The sequence below is a fragment of the Mesoplodon bidens genome (assembly GCF_964165515.1).
Source record: "Mesoplodon bidens genome assembly, chromosome: 11".
Taxonomy (NCBI): Eukaryota; Metazoa; Chordata; class Mammalia; order Artiodactyla; family Ziphiidae; genus Mesoplodon; species Mesoplodon bidens.
Window position 1 is genome coordinate 7,482,874 of NC_138167.1, and position 18,395 is coordinate 7,501,268.

The window sequence follows — 18,395 nt, forward strand, 5'->3', positions numbered from 1 at the left end:
TGAAAGTCTTCCTTTCGGAGGCAGTGTGAGAAAATTAAAGACATCTAGAAAGAACTAAGAGTAGAATGGAAGAAGAGAAGCCACAGGGAAGCAAATGTGGAGACCTTAAAACCAGGAATAGAAATAGAGAAAGAAGCTAGGATGAAAGGGGAGAGAAAAACCACAGAAAATAACAGCCCGAGGGAGTAACAGAAGAGAAAGAGAGAGGAGGAAAAACCGATTTATTGCTGAGAAGAGTTTCTCTCCTTAAGTCCTCTAGGTCAAGAAGTCAGACATGGCACAGAGCATGGAAAGGAGGCAACGGACGCCCAGTGCGTGATCTGGAGAAGGAGGAGTCCAGCCCGATGAGAGTGCAGTCCCCAGCCCTGATGGCTTCTGCCCTGGTGTATTTCATCCAGGTGAGTTGTGAAAATACAGGCATAAGACCTTTGTTTGTTTCTTTGTTTCTCTGATAAATCAACTCTCAGAAGAACCTGGAGGGAAATGAATGAGGGGGGAAGACATATATAGAACCAAAGGGATGGTAGGGAAAAGAATAACTAGAATGTTCCCTTAGTATTATAGGGTTACATATAGTGCACGTGTGACTAATGACATCAGTGAAAAGAAGGACATATATACTAGTAGGAGAGCAATGGCTATTTAGAAGTGTCTCATGTATATTTCTCTCTTTTAACATGTCTTCACCTATCCCTCAAAACCCCAAGTAAGTTACTGGGAATTCCCTGGTGGTCCAGTCGTTAGGACTCCACACTTCCACTGCAGGAGGCACGGGTTCGATCCTTGGGCAGAGAACTAAGGTCCCACAAGCTGCATGGCATGGCCAAAAAAAAAAAAAAAATCTAAGTAAATTATTAAAATGAAGTACATAATTCCCCTAAGTAGTGTTTCCCATACCAGCCCTAATACTACTCTAGCAGTTTAGGTGCCTCTGGATCAGAGAAAAGTTGAGAAAGAAAACTCTTTTAAAATACTTTGTACTTTTTATTTCTCCCCACTAAGAAGCAGAAGATTCTCAGTAACTCATTAGCTGAGAAAGAGTCATTGGACTGAGGAATTCTGGATCACTTTCAGTGGGAAGTTTACACAGATATGAAATCTATTAAGAAGAAAGGCACATGAAGAAATGGGCTGGTTTCAGATTCCTGAACAGCTCCTAACAGGGAGGGTGCTATTTTACTTCCTATCTACCAGTGAATTGAATGTCTGAAACCATAGCTTTTTCTGTCTTTTTCTTGTATTTTCTTTTTACTTCTTCTTCTCCTCCTTGTCGTTCCCTTCCTTTCTTTTCTCATTTCTTCTCTTTTTGCAACAGGCCTGAAAAGAGGCATTTTATCGGCTGAGCACTTCAGGCTTTTTTTAAACTTTAGTCAAGAAAACAAAGCGAAGTACCAGGGGTGGGTTGAGGACACACATACTTTGTCATCTTTAGTGGCCAATTATTTTCAATTAAAACAAAACCAGGAGATTCTCAAATGTTTTCTGCAGAGATCTGCTGTTTGTTCTTTTACAAATCCTTTTCACCCAATGTCCTAGGTAGGTGTGTCCCCTGCCTGCCTCCACCTCCCCCCAAACTCCCAATAAGTACAAATTCTTGCCTCTTTTTAGAGTAACTTTGTGGCCTTTGTTGTTGATTTCCTGAAATATCAAGTCATCCAAGTTATTGGAAGACAGAGACAGTTTCTAGAACAGAAGTTTACCTAGAGAGGTTTTTGAAGGAGAAAGTCAACTGAAATATAAGGCAAAAGAAGGCGTGGGACATTCCTTTCTTGGGAGTAGAAGGGGCCCGACAGCAGTGTCAACAGTTGTTAGAGCAGACTTGTCCCTGGTTCTAGTGATTCATTCCACACGTATACCTGAGAGAGTTTGATCTGAATTCTGGCCAAATCAATAGGTGTATGCAGCTGGTCATGTTACTTAAACCTCTATGCCTTAGTCTCTTAACGTTTCAAAATGATGTACCCACCAGCATGGTTATTGTGACGAAATGTTATGAAATCTTAAAAACTCTTAGCAGTCTGGCTGGCATAGAGTAGCTATTCAATCAATACGTTTTTCCCCTCCCTTTCCCCCCCTTCTCCTCTTGTACGGTGAGTTATTGATGTACGGAGGGAATAAAAAAGAGCAGTGGGGTTGAATTCAACTTGTAACGGATAGAGAATTAGGAGAACAAGAACAGTCTCCTGAGAGACAGATCAGGAAATTTCTAGGACAAGCAAATTGATATAAATGCTGCCTCTCATTCACAGAGGCAGTGATGCTCACCCAACCACCAAAAAACCCAAACCAAAACAGATTAGGTATTTGCTCTTCCAGGTTTTCCCACTGTGAATTTAATAAAGATCAGGTATAGGAGAGATGAAAACAGTCCTCAACATGACTGACCCCATGACCTTGTCCTTGTATTTGCCTTGCTGTCACCAACAGACCTGACAGCCGCAGTCATGAGGGATGACTCATAGGCTGCTGAGCAGAGCAGATGAGACCATTTCCCTGTCTGAGATTGTTTCCCTTCCTACAGCTTCCTTGGGCCAGATGTGAGGAGAACTGTGTCAGTCCTGAACAGTAAGTATCTGAGAGTCCACACTGGGAGGAAAGCGAGACAGACAAAAACCGTCAACACCCAAAACAGGGTCAAAATGTCATTAGATATCTCTGACTTCCCTTATTTCTACCTAAATGGCGGTCACCCACTAATCTCACAGACAGATTATCCAAAAAGAGGTGTTCGTGTCATCCTAAGTACTCAAGATAACACTGCTGATGGCGCTTTTCCAAAGCCAATCTTCCTGTCGAAACAGCAGACTTAATCTCAGTTTATACAGTCACAGTGATTTGCAAAAGATTTTCTTTTCCAAGCCTCTCAATGAGTCACCGAGACAGACGGGATTCACTACTGACACGCAGATATACTTGGGTGATTGCCAGCGTAGCACCACCATTTCAAATCTGCAGAACGTTTCCTACTTTTCAGGGCATGTTAATATTTATTGCAGACTTCATTTAGCTATCACTTTGAGGTAGTTATCTCTCAATCTAAACCTGTCACAATCAGGTGCTATGTAGACACAGAGGACACAAAGACAAAAAGGGAAGAGATTCATTCCTCTTGGAGATAAACTATTTAAGAAAGCAGGGACAATTTGAATGAAAAGACTTACTTAGGCTGAAGGAAAACACATATTTAGCCAAAGGAAGAGTTTCCCTACAGCCAAGTCTGTTAAACCCAAGGGAAATGGTGATGGCCTTGGTTACTTGCCACGAGCTCTCTGTGGTTTTAGACACCTACCACCATAGGAGGGTTATTTTTAATAGAAGCAGAATTGTAACACTGTAGAACTAGAAGGGGCTTTGAACAAACGGGGAATGTGAGAACAGCTAGAGACACTGTTGAGTGAAAAAGAAAACTGTATGATTTACAACTGTGCAAACAGAGAGGATGTAGAAGTGGATTTCAACAGATCACTAGATCATAAAGTATTAAATGTATTCATCTTCAGCGACAAACAAATATTTTCCTTCCCCTCCCCTTCATACTCCCCAACTTATCCCACACTCCTTCTCCCTTGCAATCCATATTTTCTTCATTCTATAGAGAAACTTGATAATTGCCCTAGTTCATTCAGAATATTTAATTAGCTTTTGTCATGAGGAAGTTGGTTTCTATATTTTTTTCCCCTTTCTTGTTTGACCTCAACGGATATGCTTATCTGTTTTGATCCTGGATGTGAAAATTTAAAGCCCTTTTTACGGTGGGAGTTTTTATGGTGGCCCTTTTTTATTTTTTCTGCTTTTTATTTTTTTATTGAAGTATAGTTGATTTACAGTGTTGTGATGTGTTCGTTTCTGATGTACAGCAAAGTGATTCAAATATATATATATATATATATATATATTCTTTTTCATATTCTTTTCCATTATGGTTTATTACAGGATATTGTGTATAGTTCCCTGAGCTATATAGTAGGAACTTGTTGTTTATACAGTGGCCCTTTTTGCAACAACTTGCAAAACATAAATTACAAACTATCACGCTTATAACTGAAATTTTCTTTATGTTTAAATTGTATTGACCTCCAATATATACAAACCTTAACTTTCACATTTATTTTCACTCTTTGTAAACTTGCATTGAAAGTTCTTTCTCAGTAATTGTCATCAAAACTGTTTACAATGGTCATGGTTACATGTTCTATTAACAGTATATTCATGATCACTAGTTTAGTCTGTCTCATAATGACTTACACAGTGCCATGTATAGTATAAATCACTACTGAAGGCATCGCATTTCATAATAGATTCAGCTGGTTACATCGAAGTTAATATAACCTGTGATGCTTTTATTATAACAAGGTATCATACGTTGTAACTTGTATTTCTGATTCTGGAATTATAACAGGCTTTGACTATATTTTTATTGCAAACAAACCTTTATTCTTTCTCCATAGTTGCCTGACCACAGATTGGGTACATCTCTGGTATATATGGTAAGTTTCAGCTATATTACACAGAAAGATGTTTAAAAGGGAGTTTTTCTCAGGGGTATTACTTTTATTTATTTATTTATTTATTTTGGTTTTTAAATATATTGACAGCAGAAAAGAAACTGAGACATCCAGTCCATTTCCTAGCATCTCATGGAGTAAAGCTTCTTTACCTCATCACTAACCTGTGTGACAATACACCAGGATTTCCTATTTCAATACCATCTCCTGGGCCAACATCGACAGATTATTGTGTACTTTCTGAGGGTCAGCTCTAGAGAAAGCCACAGAGAGGAGATTACTTCAGTAAAATGTAGCCCCTCCAAACCACATTTAAATCTGTCATGAATTGCTCTAGTAAATTGACTTAGTCTTGCTGGCAAAATAAGGAAGTATATACGTGAAGAGAAAGCCTGGGAGTTAAAATCTGGTAGTCATTCTATAAAATACTCAAACAAAAATCAAAATGGAGACACTGAAGACTGGTTACGCCAAAGTTGGGGAAAACACCAGACCACAGAGCTCTCACTGCTCGGTGGGGTCCTTACAGGTTGCTGGTGGTCATCGGGGCGCTGCTTCTCCTGTGTGGCCTGACTTCTGTGTGCTTCCGCTGTTGTCTGGGTCACCAGCAAAATGGGGAAGACGAGGGCCGGCCACCCTACGAAGTGACGGTCATCGCTTTTGACCAGGACAGCACTCTCCAGAGCACGATCACTTGTGAGTACACTAACGTAGAACATGCGAGGTGAACTCGGGTTTAAACGATCGCTTAGGACAGTGCACTGTGTAAATAACATGTAAAAGTGTAAAAACATGGATCAAATAGTGTTAAAGATTCTAAAACTTAGGGCAGCTTTAATTTCCCAAAGCCTGATGGTGCAGTTACCTGGTCTCCCATAGATGCTGTATTTTCAGTTTTGGGTCAGATAATGGAGTGAAGAAAGAAGTGAAATGTTGGAGACAATATTGGAAATGTCTTACCAGAAGAATTCCCAAGTTTATAAATAATTATCTTGATAAAACCATTTTAAGCTCTGAACATATCCCTTTCTCGAAAATGTCTTAGATTTTTGTGAAAACTTACACTTTCTATTATCTATACTAATTTTTTTTTATCTTTAGAGAAATCAGTTGTGTGTACTTTCTTTATTCACCAGGTCTTAAACCATTAGATATTAAACCCAACACTGGACGATCATAAGACACTTTCCTTTATTTCCCTCTGTTCTCTTCTTTGGATTATATTCTTTGCTAAAATAGGAGCGTGAATACAAGGCAGAACAGCAGGCCTTGTGATATTTATACCCTGTGATAAATTATACCCTGTGATAAATAATACCCTGTGATAAATACCCTGTGATATTTATTTTGAAAAGAGAGAACACTATAGCACGTTGTTCACCTATCCTGCTTTTCTTTTCTCACTGTCATTTTGGGGAAAAGACAAATAGGCAGAAACAACTATTTCTAAGGCGTCTGCAACTTCAATGTGTTGGTATAAAGGGTTCCAAATCTGTAAAGGGGAAAGGACAGGGTTGTGAGCTATGGGAGCCCACTTTAGAATTTGAGGAAGCCAGAGAAGATGGGATCTCCTAGCAAAGAGTGAAGCTGGTTTCTGAACAAGCTTCACCGGATTTTCCTAACATCTGTGGCCAAGAGTGATGATGAATTTGGACACTTGTTTAAAATGGAAGGGGACTGAGTGCGCCGTAAGTCTCTGACTTCTGTGGACGCCGCGTTTACTTGACTAGTCCTTCTTTCCTCTCCAGCCCTGCAGTCAGTGTTTGGCCCTGCAGCTCGAAGAATCCTAGCCGTGGCTCACTCCCCCAGCCCCCTGAGCCAGCTGCCGCCCTCTCTGGACACCCTCCCAGGGTATGAAGAAGCTCTTCACATGACTCGCTTCACTGTTTCCAGGTGTGGCCAGAAAGCACCTGATCTACCCCCAGTGCCAGAAGAAAAGCAGCTGCCCCCAATGGCAAAGGAGTGTTCTCGAATAGGACCCTGTTCTAATTGATGAGAACTCTGGTTTGATCAGTGGGTTGGGGGTTTGCCCAGAGTTGGTAGAGATTCACAGACAAATGGAACCTTTTTTCCCCCCTAACTTTCAGAAGGCTTAGGGTGGCCATCTAAACAACATTCATTGTCAAAGATGGATTCCAACCCAGACACATATATTTTCTGCTATGGCATGCTCTAGTCGAGAGCTCTTCTTTAGCCAGTGGCCACAATTTGCAATTAACCTATAGCAAGGGTGATTACTACTGAACAGGAAAGCATCAAAGGTATCTTGGATTCCTTCAGCTATTGAGCTCCTTTCCCCATAGGATGCTGCAAGTTGCTGGTTTCTCTACCAGCGAATAGACTATGTACACTTGTGGAGAAAGACCAGCATGCAGGCACAGCCCAGAGACATTCATGCACTGAATTCATACATGCTTCCTCTCAAGAAAGCACTCACTTTTATGCTAAATGACAATGAGAATTTCGTACGTCATGTAATGCCTCACTGGACATCCAGAATCCAGGGGTGGGATTGCAGGCCTGGGCTTAGAGGACACAGCAGAGTATTGAAGTGCCAAATAATCAAGGTCTTTCTTTCACTCTGATTCTACCCACCAGCAGTAGGGGAAACTGCATAGAATGCAGTAACAGTTCTATTCACTTTTTAGTTCCTCTGCCCTGCAAACATACGCGCACACACGGAGGCACGCAAGCATACACACACGCACGCTTTTCTAACTCTGAAAGAATAGCGCCGCTTTGCTTCTTTCCTCTTTCCTGCTTTGACCAAATGTCTCTACAGTTGTGACAAACACTTGCTTCTAGTGGTGGCCTTCACTGCCACCTAGTGGAGCCATGGTAGAAGTGCATTCTCCTGTGGGAGCCCATCTGCGTACCTCTCTGGTTTTTGGAGCCCTAACTGGGTGGGAAACTTCCCAGGGCAGGATCATGCTGTGTAGTGATAAGCTGTCCACATAACATACTACCTCCAAAATGTACCGTTATTGGAAAATTTAGGAAGTGAAGTGTATTTAGGGAAATACTGCTTGCCGGTGACCTTAGAAAAGTCATTGAACTCTCTCAGGCACAGTTTTCTCATCCATAAATTAGGAGATATAACACTTCCAAGGATTGCTGTGAAGATCAAATAAGCTATATGTAAATGACAAGATTTGTAAATTATTATGCACATGTATTTGTTACTCTTACTTTTTTTTTTTTTTTTTTTTGGTAAGTGGGCCTCTCACTGCTGTGGCCTCTCCCGTTGCGGAGCATAGGCTCCGGACGCGCAGGCTCAGCGGTCATGGCTCACAGGCCCAGGCGCTCCGCGGCATGTGGGATCTTCCCGGACCGGGGCACGAACCCGTGTCCCCTGCATCGGCAGGCAGACTCTCAACCACTGCGCCACCAGGGAAGCCCTACTCTTACTCCTGACAACTAATTTTCACCGGCCTGCTATGACTCTACTGAAAATTATGTTCTGATTTGTCCTTTTGCCAGCCAGCCTGCTATGTTATTGCCAAGTCACACCTGATGTAGCTTTATTTCATCAATAAATATTTGTTGATTGAGGTAAACAGCTGAAGACATGTGATTCTTCTTGATATATCCTGTGTAGAGGTAAGAAATATTTGAGAAAAATTTATTAGGCAATTAGGTCCATTTCTCAGGGAGCAATACAGACCCGGGGATGGCTGATTAATGCACCACCTCATTAAATACTTTCTTGAGATGCTCACTCAGCCAGGAGGGAAAATGTTCTAAGTGAGTATAACCTGCTGGTGACCTGAATTTATTCTGAGTCACTTAAGATGTTGCCTCTGGAAATCGTTAATGCATGAATTGTTAATAGCACCCGAGGGGGGCTTGTTTTGCCACTGACAAATGAATCTCTTCATTGTTACATATTCCATGAAACATTCTAGGCCCTTTCATTCTTAAAATACTACAGTCTTAAAGAAGTTAAAATGTCCTCGGGTATAACAAGATCTTGAAAGAAATCCTGCCTGTAAGGATATTATTCTAAAGAGATCTCTCCGCCCCACTTTCCCCTCCCCCTTGCCCTCTCCTCAGCCACAGAGAGTCACCTTAGCATTATATCACAAGCAATCAGCAGCCACTTGGCTTCACTTCTTTTTTTTTTTTTTTAACATCTTTATAGGAGTATAATTGCTTTACAGTGGTGTGTTAGTTTCTGCTTTATAACAAAGTGAATCAGTTATACAGATACATATGTTCCCATATCTCCTCCCTCTTGCATCTCCCTCCCTCCCACCCTCTCTATCCCACCCCCTCTAGGTGGTCACAGAGCACGGAGCTGATCTTTATCTACTCAGCCGAAGACATCTGTTCATCAGCTCAGTCCCTTTCACCACTGGTCTCAGTTTTAACTCCTTTTAACTTTCCTCATACCCATCCTTCAAACTTTAAACGTTGGTTCAGTGACGCTAACTGATTTCTCCCCAAAGCCTACATCCCTGAGCAGTGCTGCAGTCTGAAAGAGACATTGGGAATAGGATCTATCAGGACCTGCTGACAGATTGGGTAGGGAAGTGTAGTAAGGGAAAATGATTTCTAGATCAATGACCCGAGGCAATGTGTGGAAGGTGTAACTGTTTATGAGGATGGCGAAGACTAGCAGAGACCTGATTTAGGGGGAAATTAAATTCAGGGATTTCTAAAATGGGGGAAAGGCATTTTGTGGCAAAATATAAACCAAGTGAATCTGAAATGAGGTCTAATACATGAAAGCAGCAAGGAAGGTTCAGGTGTGCCAATGACAAAAATCATTTTCCTCGAGATTGAATGAGGAAAGCCTCAATCTGTAAAAAAGAAAAAGAAATTCCATATTGGATCTTGATACTTTGCAGTGTTTGTAAAATAAGCCACTGGGAATGGAATATTTATAGATATGGGTATAAATGAGATAACTCTCCCTCCTTCTTCCTCATTTTTTTTTTTTTTTTTTTTGCAGTATGCGGGCCTCGCACTGTTGTGGCCTCTCCCGTTGCGGAGCACAGGCTCCGGACACGCAGGCTCAGTGGCCATGGCTCACGGGCCCAGCTGCTCCGCGGCATTTGGGATCTTCCCGGACCGGGGCACGAACCCATGTCCCCTGCATTGGTAGGCGGACTCTCAACCACTGTGCCACCAGGGGAGCCCTGCTTATTTTTTAATTGTTCACTTTCTATTAGCTTTTTCCCTTTAGTATACATTAGTTTAGTATGCATTATATATTCTAAAAAGAAAGGAGAGCATTATCTGAAGGAGAAAAGTATCACATTGTTAAGCCTGGCACTAAGTAATTCAGACACTGTGCGTGAAGACAGCCATGAAAGTTTTTTAGCAGGAGAGATCCATGTGGTCAATATTTTAGAAAGACACTGATGAAAATGTCTGAGGTCTTAGCTGAAGTGTGAAGAAGGCAGGTCTTGCTTCCAGCTGGGAGCTTATATTAAAAATCCTAGTCAAAACTGATGAGAGCCTGAAAATGAATGGGAGGCTGGGAGGGAAGTGGTGGTGATGAAATGAATGATAATCATTTCTTCTTTTCAGCAGAGCTCCAAGCTGTGCTCAAATTGCAAAAACGAATAACAAAATGGTTAAGAAATAGAACTTTACACCACTGTTCTCTAGGTCTTTCCTCTAATTTTAAGCAGTGGAGAGTCTCTGCCACCTCTTTCTCAGTCTGAATGACACAAATGTGGATTGACAGAAACCTCCTGCAGCCTGGCTGTGAAGCTGCACTATTCATTCTCTACAGCTTAATTTGGGTTTTCTGGGGGTGATTACACTAGTGAAAAAAAACCCCACATTTAAAAAAATCATTTTTTACTTGCCCAAACTGAAATTCTTACAATCGGCGCTATGTCCAGTATCTGAAAGGAAGTGTTAATATCTACATAGCAAGAGGAAAAGACTCTGAGAGCGTGAAGTCTCTAATCTGTGAGAGACCTGGAAGATGGGCCTAGATTAGTTAGTTTATACAAGGATAATAAAGGCACTCCTTTCTGCAGGAAGATTGATTGGGCTGTGATGACTGGTTTTGTCTGAGGTTTGGAGGCAAATAGAACAGTACAAGATACCTTGTAGTGGCTTGTTTCTGACCAAGTCGAGGTCAAGAGCTAGAGCATAGAATCTGGTTGAGTTGGCCTTATAGGTCTGGCCCATGAGACCTTTATTAGACGGTCTGATTAGTTAACACATTAGGAGTATACTTGTATATGAAAGCATGGACCTAAAGCAAAAATGGAATTTATGTAACAAATATAAGAAGCAGGGGAGAAAAATTGCAAAGTCTGGGAACAGTGAGTTTTGTTTTCTTTCCATTTGTTAAGCAGATTGGCTGGAAGGCAATAAAGAAGCCAGGATAGGAAGTCTGCCCTTGAACAGGCTGACTGGGAAAAAAAAATTCTGTGATTTATGGATTGTCCAAGATATATTGAGCATTCAGCTGTGGAAAATATTTTACAAGCTGTGTCTGAATAATGGTGGCCAGTGTCCTTCTGTTGGCACCTCCACCTCAGCTAAGCCAGAATTGCACCATTTCCCACCTCAGAATTCCTCGTAACTGTAGAGTTTGGAAAGGGTGTCATGAAAGTGGTCATTTTTGAGTTGAAACCTGAAGGATCATAGAACTTTAAATGTCAAATAGACATTATAAGTGCATTTTCTGTCTATGAGCAAAGAAGAGAAAGATGAGAACGTGAATCATGGAGAATGTTAAAAGTTCCAAGAGTGATAGAAAAGGAATGGATCTGAAAAGATAGGTTGACATCTGTTTATGGAAGGCATTAAATATTGTAACCAAATGCAGGTTTGGCCACTCGCCGCTCAAGAGCCAATAACGAATTGAGGGGCAAGCTTCAGTAGAGAAGAAAGGTTACCTTATTCAGAAAAACCGGCAATCTGGGGAGACAGTGGACTTATGTCCAGAGACCAACTCTGAAGATTCTGCTCAGCCATGACAATTTTTAAAGGGAAAACAATCTCAGTTAATCATTAAGGCAGAAGGTCAGATTCTTTATCATCTTTCCACTGTGTGCAAACCTGCTGACCTCTCCTGATCTATCTTGAGTTGCCGTCTTGCTCATGTGGTCCACCTGCAATTGGATGTTCTCTTGCCCACGTGCTCTGCCTCTACCTGCGAGGTCCACCTGCAAATTTACTAGGGGAAAGCTAGGGGTAGAAGGTCAGTCATTCTTTTTTTTTTTTTTTTTTTTTTTTTGTGGTACGCGGGCCTCTCACTGCTGTGGCCTCTCCCATTGTGGAGCACAGGCTCCAGACGCTCAGGCTCCAGACGCGCAGGCTCAGCGACCATGGGTCACGAGCCCAGCCGCTCCATGGCATGTGGGATCTTCCCGGACCGGGGCACGACCCCATGTCCCCTGCATCGGCAGGCGGACTTTCAACCACTGCGCCACCAGGGAAGCCCCCAAGGTCAGTCATTCTTTAACTACTTAATCCTTCACTCTTATTCCTTCTAATCCGGGAGAGGAATCAACAGGTTAGGTAGGGTGTTGTGTATGTTTAGCAAAGCAGAAATCAGGAGCTAAGTTAAATGTTGCCTAACGACCTCCTCTTTATGATTAAGGTCTAAAGTAAACAGGGATGGACAAAAGAAAAGAGGCGGAGGAGCTGCTTACAATATGAGCTTGAGCAGTTCGGTCTTTATCCTGCCTTGTATGAAAGCTACTGAAAGTCTCTGAAGAGGGAAAAGAGATCATGTAACTTGTAAGATGCTTCAGTTGTCACTACAGGATGAATAAGAGAAGTGAGGTCTAGAGGACAGGGACAGCATTATGGCTCTTCAGCCACCCCAAAGACAACACTCCAATTTCGTCCATAAGAGCTTAGTTATAGGCAAAGTTATGGAATAAGGCAGACTAAATTTAAAGCCTCTTCACTGTGTTTCAGCTTCCCGGTAGGACTCATCCAAGTGTTTCTGTGGCCCTTTGGTAATTCCTGTCCTTGTTTCACAAATCATATCAGTGTTCTTAGTGTCTGGACTTTCTTGGGTCCCATTTTGTATATCAAACTTGCCTACATAGGCTCTGTCTTGTACAGCCCTCTTGCACTAGACTTAGCACCTGCTCTTTCTTCCCATGTTAATTCTAAGTACTACGGGTGGTAGAATTGAGTACCCTCTTCTCCCTCTCCCCCAAAAGAGTGTAAATCCAAACTCAGGAAATATCCAAGTAGATAAATGTAAATCCAATTCAAAGGGGACAAAAGGTCACCAGGAGTCGAACAAATGGTAAGTAATCATAACCATTTGAATGCCTTCAGTGCCCTATCTCATTCTCCAAACTATGTGCTTCCTTTTGTCAGCTTTGGAGGCTGAGTTGCAGCAGACAAGTGATGGAACTGGTGGAGAGCTGAGTGCCTGAGCTGGCTTTACCCTCAACTTCCTCAGACTTCAAACACCAAACTGAAAAGCCTTTTGCTCTGATTTTTTTCATTTAATTTTTATTCCTTTTAATCAAATGCATACCTTCATACAGATTACAAAGTCAAATAGCTCTACAAGGCTTGTGAAGAAAAGGAGTGCCTTCTCACCACACACATACATGCACATATAATCCCTACTTTTTAGCTGACTTTTTAAAATCTACATTTCTTCAAATATTATACATATGTTTCTATTCCTTTTCTCTTTTTTTTTTTGAAGTATAGTTGACGTACAATGTTGTGTTAGCTTCAGGTGTACAACAAAGTGATTCAGTTATATATATATGTGTGTGTGAGTATATGTGTGTGTGTATATATATATATATATATATATATATACCTTTTTTCACATTCTTTTCCATTATACATTATTACAAGATATTGAATACAGTTCTCTGTGCAATATAGTAGGTCCTTGTCATATGTGTCTATTCTTGATTTTTATTTTCAGTTTGGACCATTATCTATTGACTTGCCATTATGGAAGATGAAAATATGGCCCTTTTTCACCACCATCCCTACCAGTGCGACCACAACACATCTGAACATTTCTTGTGCCCCCCTATTTTCTAAATATAGTTATATCATAATTTTGATTAGATGAGTATAATGGGAAGCAGCAAAAAATGACTATTAGGGATTAAGTTCCTGAAACCAGTCTTTCTGGGTTAAAATTCTGGCTCCTTCCCTTCCTCTTTGTCCAATCTTTGTGTAGTGACTTAACTGTTTTACGCTTCCATTTCTTAAGCTGTAAAATGATCATCAAAAGAGTACACATACATTACATTATTGTGTGAGGATTATGGAGGTTAATACATATATTCATACTATATATAAAGCATGTATACATTAATAACTATCAATTACTTTTACTATCTTGAAGATTATCTTCATCTCTCTCGTGTTAAATCCTGTCTTCTATGTCCCATGTCTTTTCCTTTCTTGGTTTACTTCCTCATTGGGGGCTGCTCCTGGAAAAAGGTACATAAGAAGTGAATTTTTGAAGAGCTTCAATGTCTATGAAATGTCTTGTGCTACCCTCATACTTAAGTAATAGTTTAGCTTTGCCTAAAATTCTAGGAAGAAAATAAATCCCCTTAGGATTGTGTAGGCGTAACTAGCTTTAAATAAAATCTGACCTTCCTCCCTCATTTTCTGAAATCTCCGTCTCTGAGATTCCTAGTATTTGAATGTTGGACTTCTAATTCTCCTGGCCTCCTTTTCCATCTTTCTGTTTTATTGCTTTACTTTCTAGGAAATTTTGTTAACTTTCTTCTAATACTTCTATTGAATGTTTTCCTTCTCTTACTTTTAATTTTTAAGATTTTTTAATATGAATACTCTTTGGTTGTAGCTATTTTTGTTTCATGGATGCAATATCTTCTTTTGTTTCTCCGAAGATATTAATGATAATTTTTTGGGGTTTTTTATCTCCCCGAATAGTCTTTCTTATTTTCTCCAAGTTATTTTTCACTAATTGTTTACTTCATATTAGATCTTTTTTTGAAATCCTTGAGTCCTTGCTGCCTGATCATATTTAAGAACAAGGCACTAAAAAGCTCATTTTAAATTTCTGTATGTGTGCAAAAACCCAGCTGGGCTGCTAGAATTCTGGGAACAGAAGGAGGAAGAAGGTTGAGGATTCAAGGGTCAGTATGTAAGTTCTCACCTAACAGTCCTGTTTTCAGTAGCCATCTTCTACTAAGCCCACTTTCCCCACTAGCTTTCCCAGTCCATAGACCTTGTTAATCATGCAAAAATAAATCTCCAGTCTCTACAGGGATGGGGAGATAATCTGGGGGTAAAGATGGCTGAGCTGTTTTAAGTTCTGTAAAGAATAATGGACTACTTTAGATTTTCCCTAGCACCAGGTTTGGACTGCCTTTTTCAGATCTCCTCTGTCGTTTATTATTTGTCCGTCTTCTTTTTAGACACCAGTATTATTTTCTGTTTTCTTCTTTTTGACTTTGTGAGTTTTTGATTCCCTTTTTCTCCTTTACAGTCTGTACTTGTTTTCTAGAGCTGAAAGATTCTTTTTTTTTAAATTTTTGTTGGAGTATAGTTGATTTACAGTGATGTGTTAGTTTCAGGTGTACAGCAAAGTGAATCGTTTATGCATATACATATATCCACTCTTTATTTTTTTTAAGATTCTTTTCCCATGTAGGCCATTACAGAGTACTGAGTAGAGTTCCCTGTGCTATACAGCAGGTTATTATTATTTATCTATTTTATATATAGTAGTGTGTATGCGTCAATCCCAATCTCCCAATTTATCCCTCCCCCCCATCCCCTGATAACCATAAGTTGTTTTCTACATCCATGACTCTACTTCTGTTTTGTAAATAAGTTAATTTGTACCCTTTTTTTTTTTTTTAGATTCCACATATAAGCAATATCATGATATTTGTCTTTCTGTGTCTGACTTACTTCACTCAGTAGGACAATCTCTAGGTCCATCCATGTTGCTGCAAATGGCATTATTTTGTTCTTTTTTATTTCTGAGTAATATTCCATCATATATATATGTACCACATTTTCTTTATCTGTTCCCCTGTTGACAGACATTTAGGTTGCTTCCATGTCCTGGCTATTGTAAATAGTGCTGCAATGAACATTGGGGAGCATGTGTCAATTCCAAGAGTTTTCAGAGCTCTGTGCCAGGGATGGGGTGAAGACCAAATATATATTTCTTTTTATAAATCACAATATCACAGGCTGCCATAAGGACTACAAATTGGATGGTTTAACCAACAGAAATTTATTCTCTCAGTTCTGGAGGCTAGAAGTCTGAAATCAAGGTATGAGCAGGGTTGGTTCCTTTTGAACGTGGTGAGGGAGACTCCGTTTCCCGGCTCTCTCTTAGCTTCTGGTAACCGTTAGCATCCTTTGACTTGCAGATTGCATTCTTCCAATGTCTTCACATCCTCTTTGCTTTATGCATGTCTGTCTCTGTGTCCCAATTTCCTCCTTTTTAGGAGGACACCAGTCCTATTGGATTAACATCTACCCTAATGGCCTCATCTTAACCTGATCATCTGCAAAGACCCTATTTCCAAAGGAACATTCACAGATACTGGGGTTAGGACTTTAACATTTTGGGGGGGGATGTATTTCAACCCATGACACAGTTGCTTACAGCAGCGGTCCACAACCTTTCTGGCACCAGGGACTGGTTTTGTGGAAGACAATTTTTCCATGGACGGAGGGTGAGGGGTGATGGTTCAGGCGGTAATGCAAGCGATGGGGAGCGGCACATGAAGCTTCACCCCTCCTCCGCCGCTCACCTCCTGCGGTGTGGCCCTGGTTCCTAACAGGCCGTGGACCAGTACTGGTCCATGACCCGGGGTATGGGGACCCCTGTTTTTGTGGAATTTCAAGAGACAGCAAAGATAAATATATCCTTTTCAATCGACCATCTTAAATCAGAAGTCTACCCTTTACTCTTTTCACTATCACATACTGCACTTTTTTTTTTTTTTTGCGGTACGTGGGCCTCTCACTGTTGTGGCCTCTCCTGTTGCGGAGCACAGGCTTCGGACACGCAGGCTCAGCAGCCATGGCTCACGGGCCCAGCCGCTCCGGGCATGTGGGATCTTCCCGGACCGGGACACGAACCCGTCTCCCCTGCATTGGCAGGCGGACTCTCAACCACTGCGCCACCAGGGAAGCCCTGCACATTTTTTGAGTCTTTACTTTGTATCCAAAGTACTGAGACTATAAATACACATAATATGCCATCAAGTGGCACAGAAGCAACTGCGAGAGACTACCTGAAACTAAGGACTTAAATGCCATGAGAATTGCCTCTAACTCTTTATCTGTCTCAATCCCTATCTATATATCTTGCCTCTCTGAATATCATCTTCTCTATCTCATTGGAACCCAGAACAGGCCATCCCAAAATATGCCTCAATGACATATGGATTATTTTGAATTAAAGTTACTTCAGAAAGAGCCGATGCAAGAGGGACACTGACCCTCCTCTCTGTCTACCTGAAAGCAGGAAATAAATCTCCCATGTGAAAGGTGCACTCCCTGCATCTAAGGTAGAAGGACACTTTTATTGCCAGATATGGGAAATTCAGGAACAAGAAACTTGTGTGAGCAAAGCTTGCTACTTCTTTAATTTACCACTGCAAGCCCCAAACTCTGTTTAGATTCTTCATTAATTGAGTACCTCAAACCTGTTTCTTTGCCCTGTCAGTTTCTCACAAATGTGCGGTTTCCTTATCTAAAAAGTATAAAAGATGACTGCTTTGCCCATTTCTCAGATCTCATTTCTGAGATTTTTGTGTGCACTAATTAAAATTTGTTTCTTTTTCTCCTGTTCATCAACCTTGTGTCAATTTTTTATTAGTCCAGCCGCAAGAACTCATGAAGGGTAGAGGCGGAAATTTACCCCTCCCAGATATTCTTTTATGTTGAACTGGTACATTTGGACTTCAGGAGACTAAAACAATGGCTCCTGTAAACCTGTGATCTTACATCATCAAAGTTCATCTCCAAAGTAGAGGCTCACTTCTCTTAGTTCACAAATGAGAAGTTCTAAGGATAGATTCTGATTAGTCTTGTGTAAAGTTACTTGACCTTATAAATGGTCAAGGCAGTGAGGGTCTATGATTGGTGGATTCTACTAGAAGAACTATGTGGTATCAGTGGAACGAGAAATTCCCTCTAAAACCCTGCATATCCCCTGCCCCTCCCCCCCAAAGAACCCAATGAGAAGTAATAGGCATAATATTATCTAATGTACAATACATCATTACAAAATGTGTTGTGACAATGACAAGCACACAATGCTTTGGAAGCCGGTTGAAAGGATACAAAATGATCCAGGCAAATGAAATCAAAAAGGTTCCCTGGAGAAAGCGATGCCTGTACTAAATCCTGAATGATTTATAGGAATCAGACAGAAAAAAAAAATAGGAGAAAATGTTTTCACAGGAAGAGGCTTTGAGAATATCCAATGGCCGGAAACAAGGGCAATATTAGAGAAAGAGGTAATTTAAGTGACTTAGTATGCCTGGAACAGAGAGAGCAAAATAGGAAATGGCAGTACATGAGGCTAGCGAGAAAAACATCAGCCAGATCCTAAGTGCTCCATTTCTCTACTAAGGAATTTGAACTTTTTCCAAAGACTACAGAGAATCTCTGACCACTGAAAGATATTAAGTAGAGAAATGATACAATGAAATATGGTTTTATTATAGTTATTCTGGTATCAGTGAGCTTTTTCTTTCTCTATCTCCTAGAAACGATAAAGATAAAAATTAAAGACTAAGAATGGATTTGAGTAATAATGGTGGTTTTAAAATATGTCCACAAATTCTTTAACATTCCTTCCATCTGGGTTGGAATTACCCTTCCAAACAAGGGTAATTCCTACTTAGTTCAAGACATCTTTTTCTTTTTCTTTTTTTAAAAATAATTTATATGGCAGAATAATTGATTTATAAC

At 40.6% G+C, this 18,395-nt stretch overlaps 1 protein-coding gene across 1 annotated transcript; it reads left to right on the forward strand.

Annotated features, from left to right (window-relative positions):
* On the forward strand, window positions 1-8,051 carry TMEM52B (transmembrane protein 52B). The gene is made up of 5 exons (XM_081248798.1): window positions 1-398; window positions 2,522-2,565; window positions 4,449-4,487; window positions 5,035-5,201; window positions 6,254-8,051. Exons 1-5 carry the CDS (start codon window positions 345-347, stop codon window positions 6,496-6,498), a joined length of 549 nt encoding a protein of 182 aa, XP_081104924.1. The 5' UTR covers window positions 1-344; the 3' UTR covers window positions 6,499-8,051.
* Window positions 8,052-18,395: the final 10,344 nt, after the last annotated feature.

What these genes read in the sequence shown, in the direction of transcription:
- TMEM52B (XM_081248798.1), top strand. Translation starts at nt 345, where the DNA reads ATGAGAGTGCAGTCCCCAGCCCTGATGGCTTCTGCCCTGGTGTATTTC. An exon ending in CCCTGGTGTATTTCATCCAG is followed by an intron (nt 399 to 2,521) that starts GTGAGTTGTGAA and finishes CCCTTCCTACAG; the next exon opens with CTTCCTTGGGCCAGATGTGA. An exon ending in GTACATCTCTGGTATATATG is followed by an intron (nt 4,488 to 5,034) that starts GTAAGTTTCAGC and finishes GGGTCCTTACAG; the next exon opens with GTTGCTGGTGGTCATCGGGG.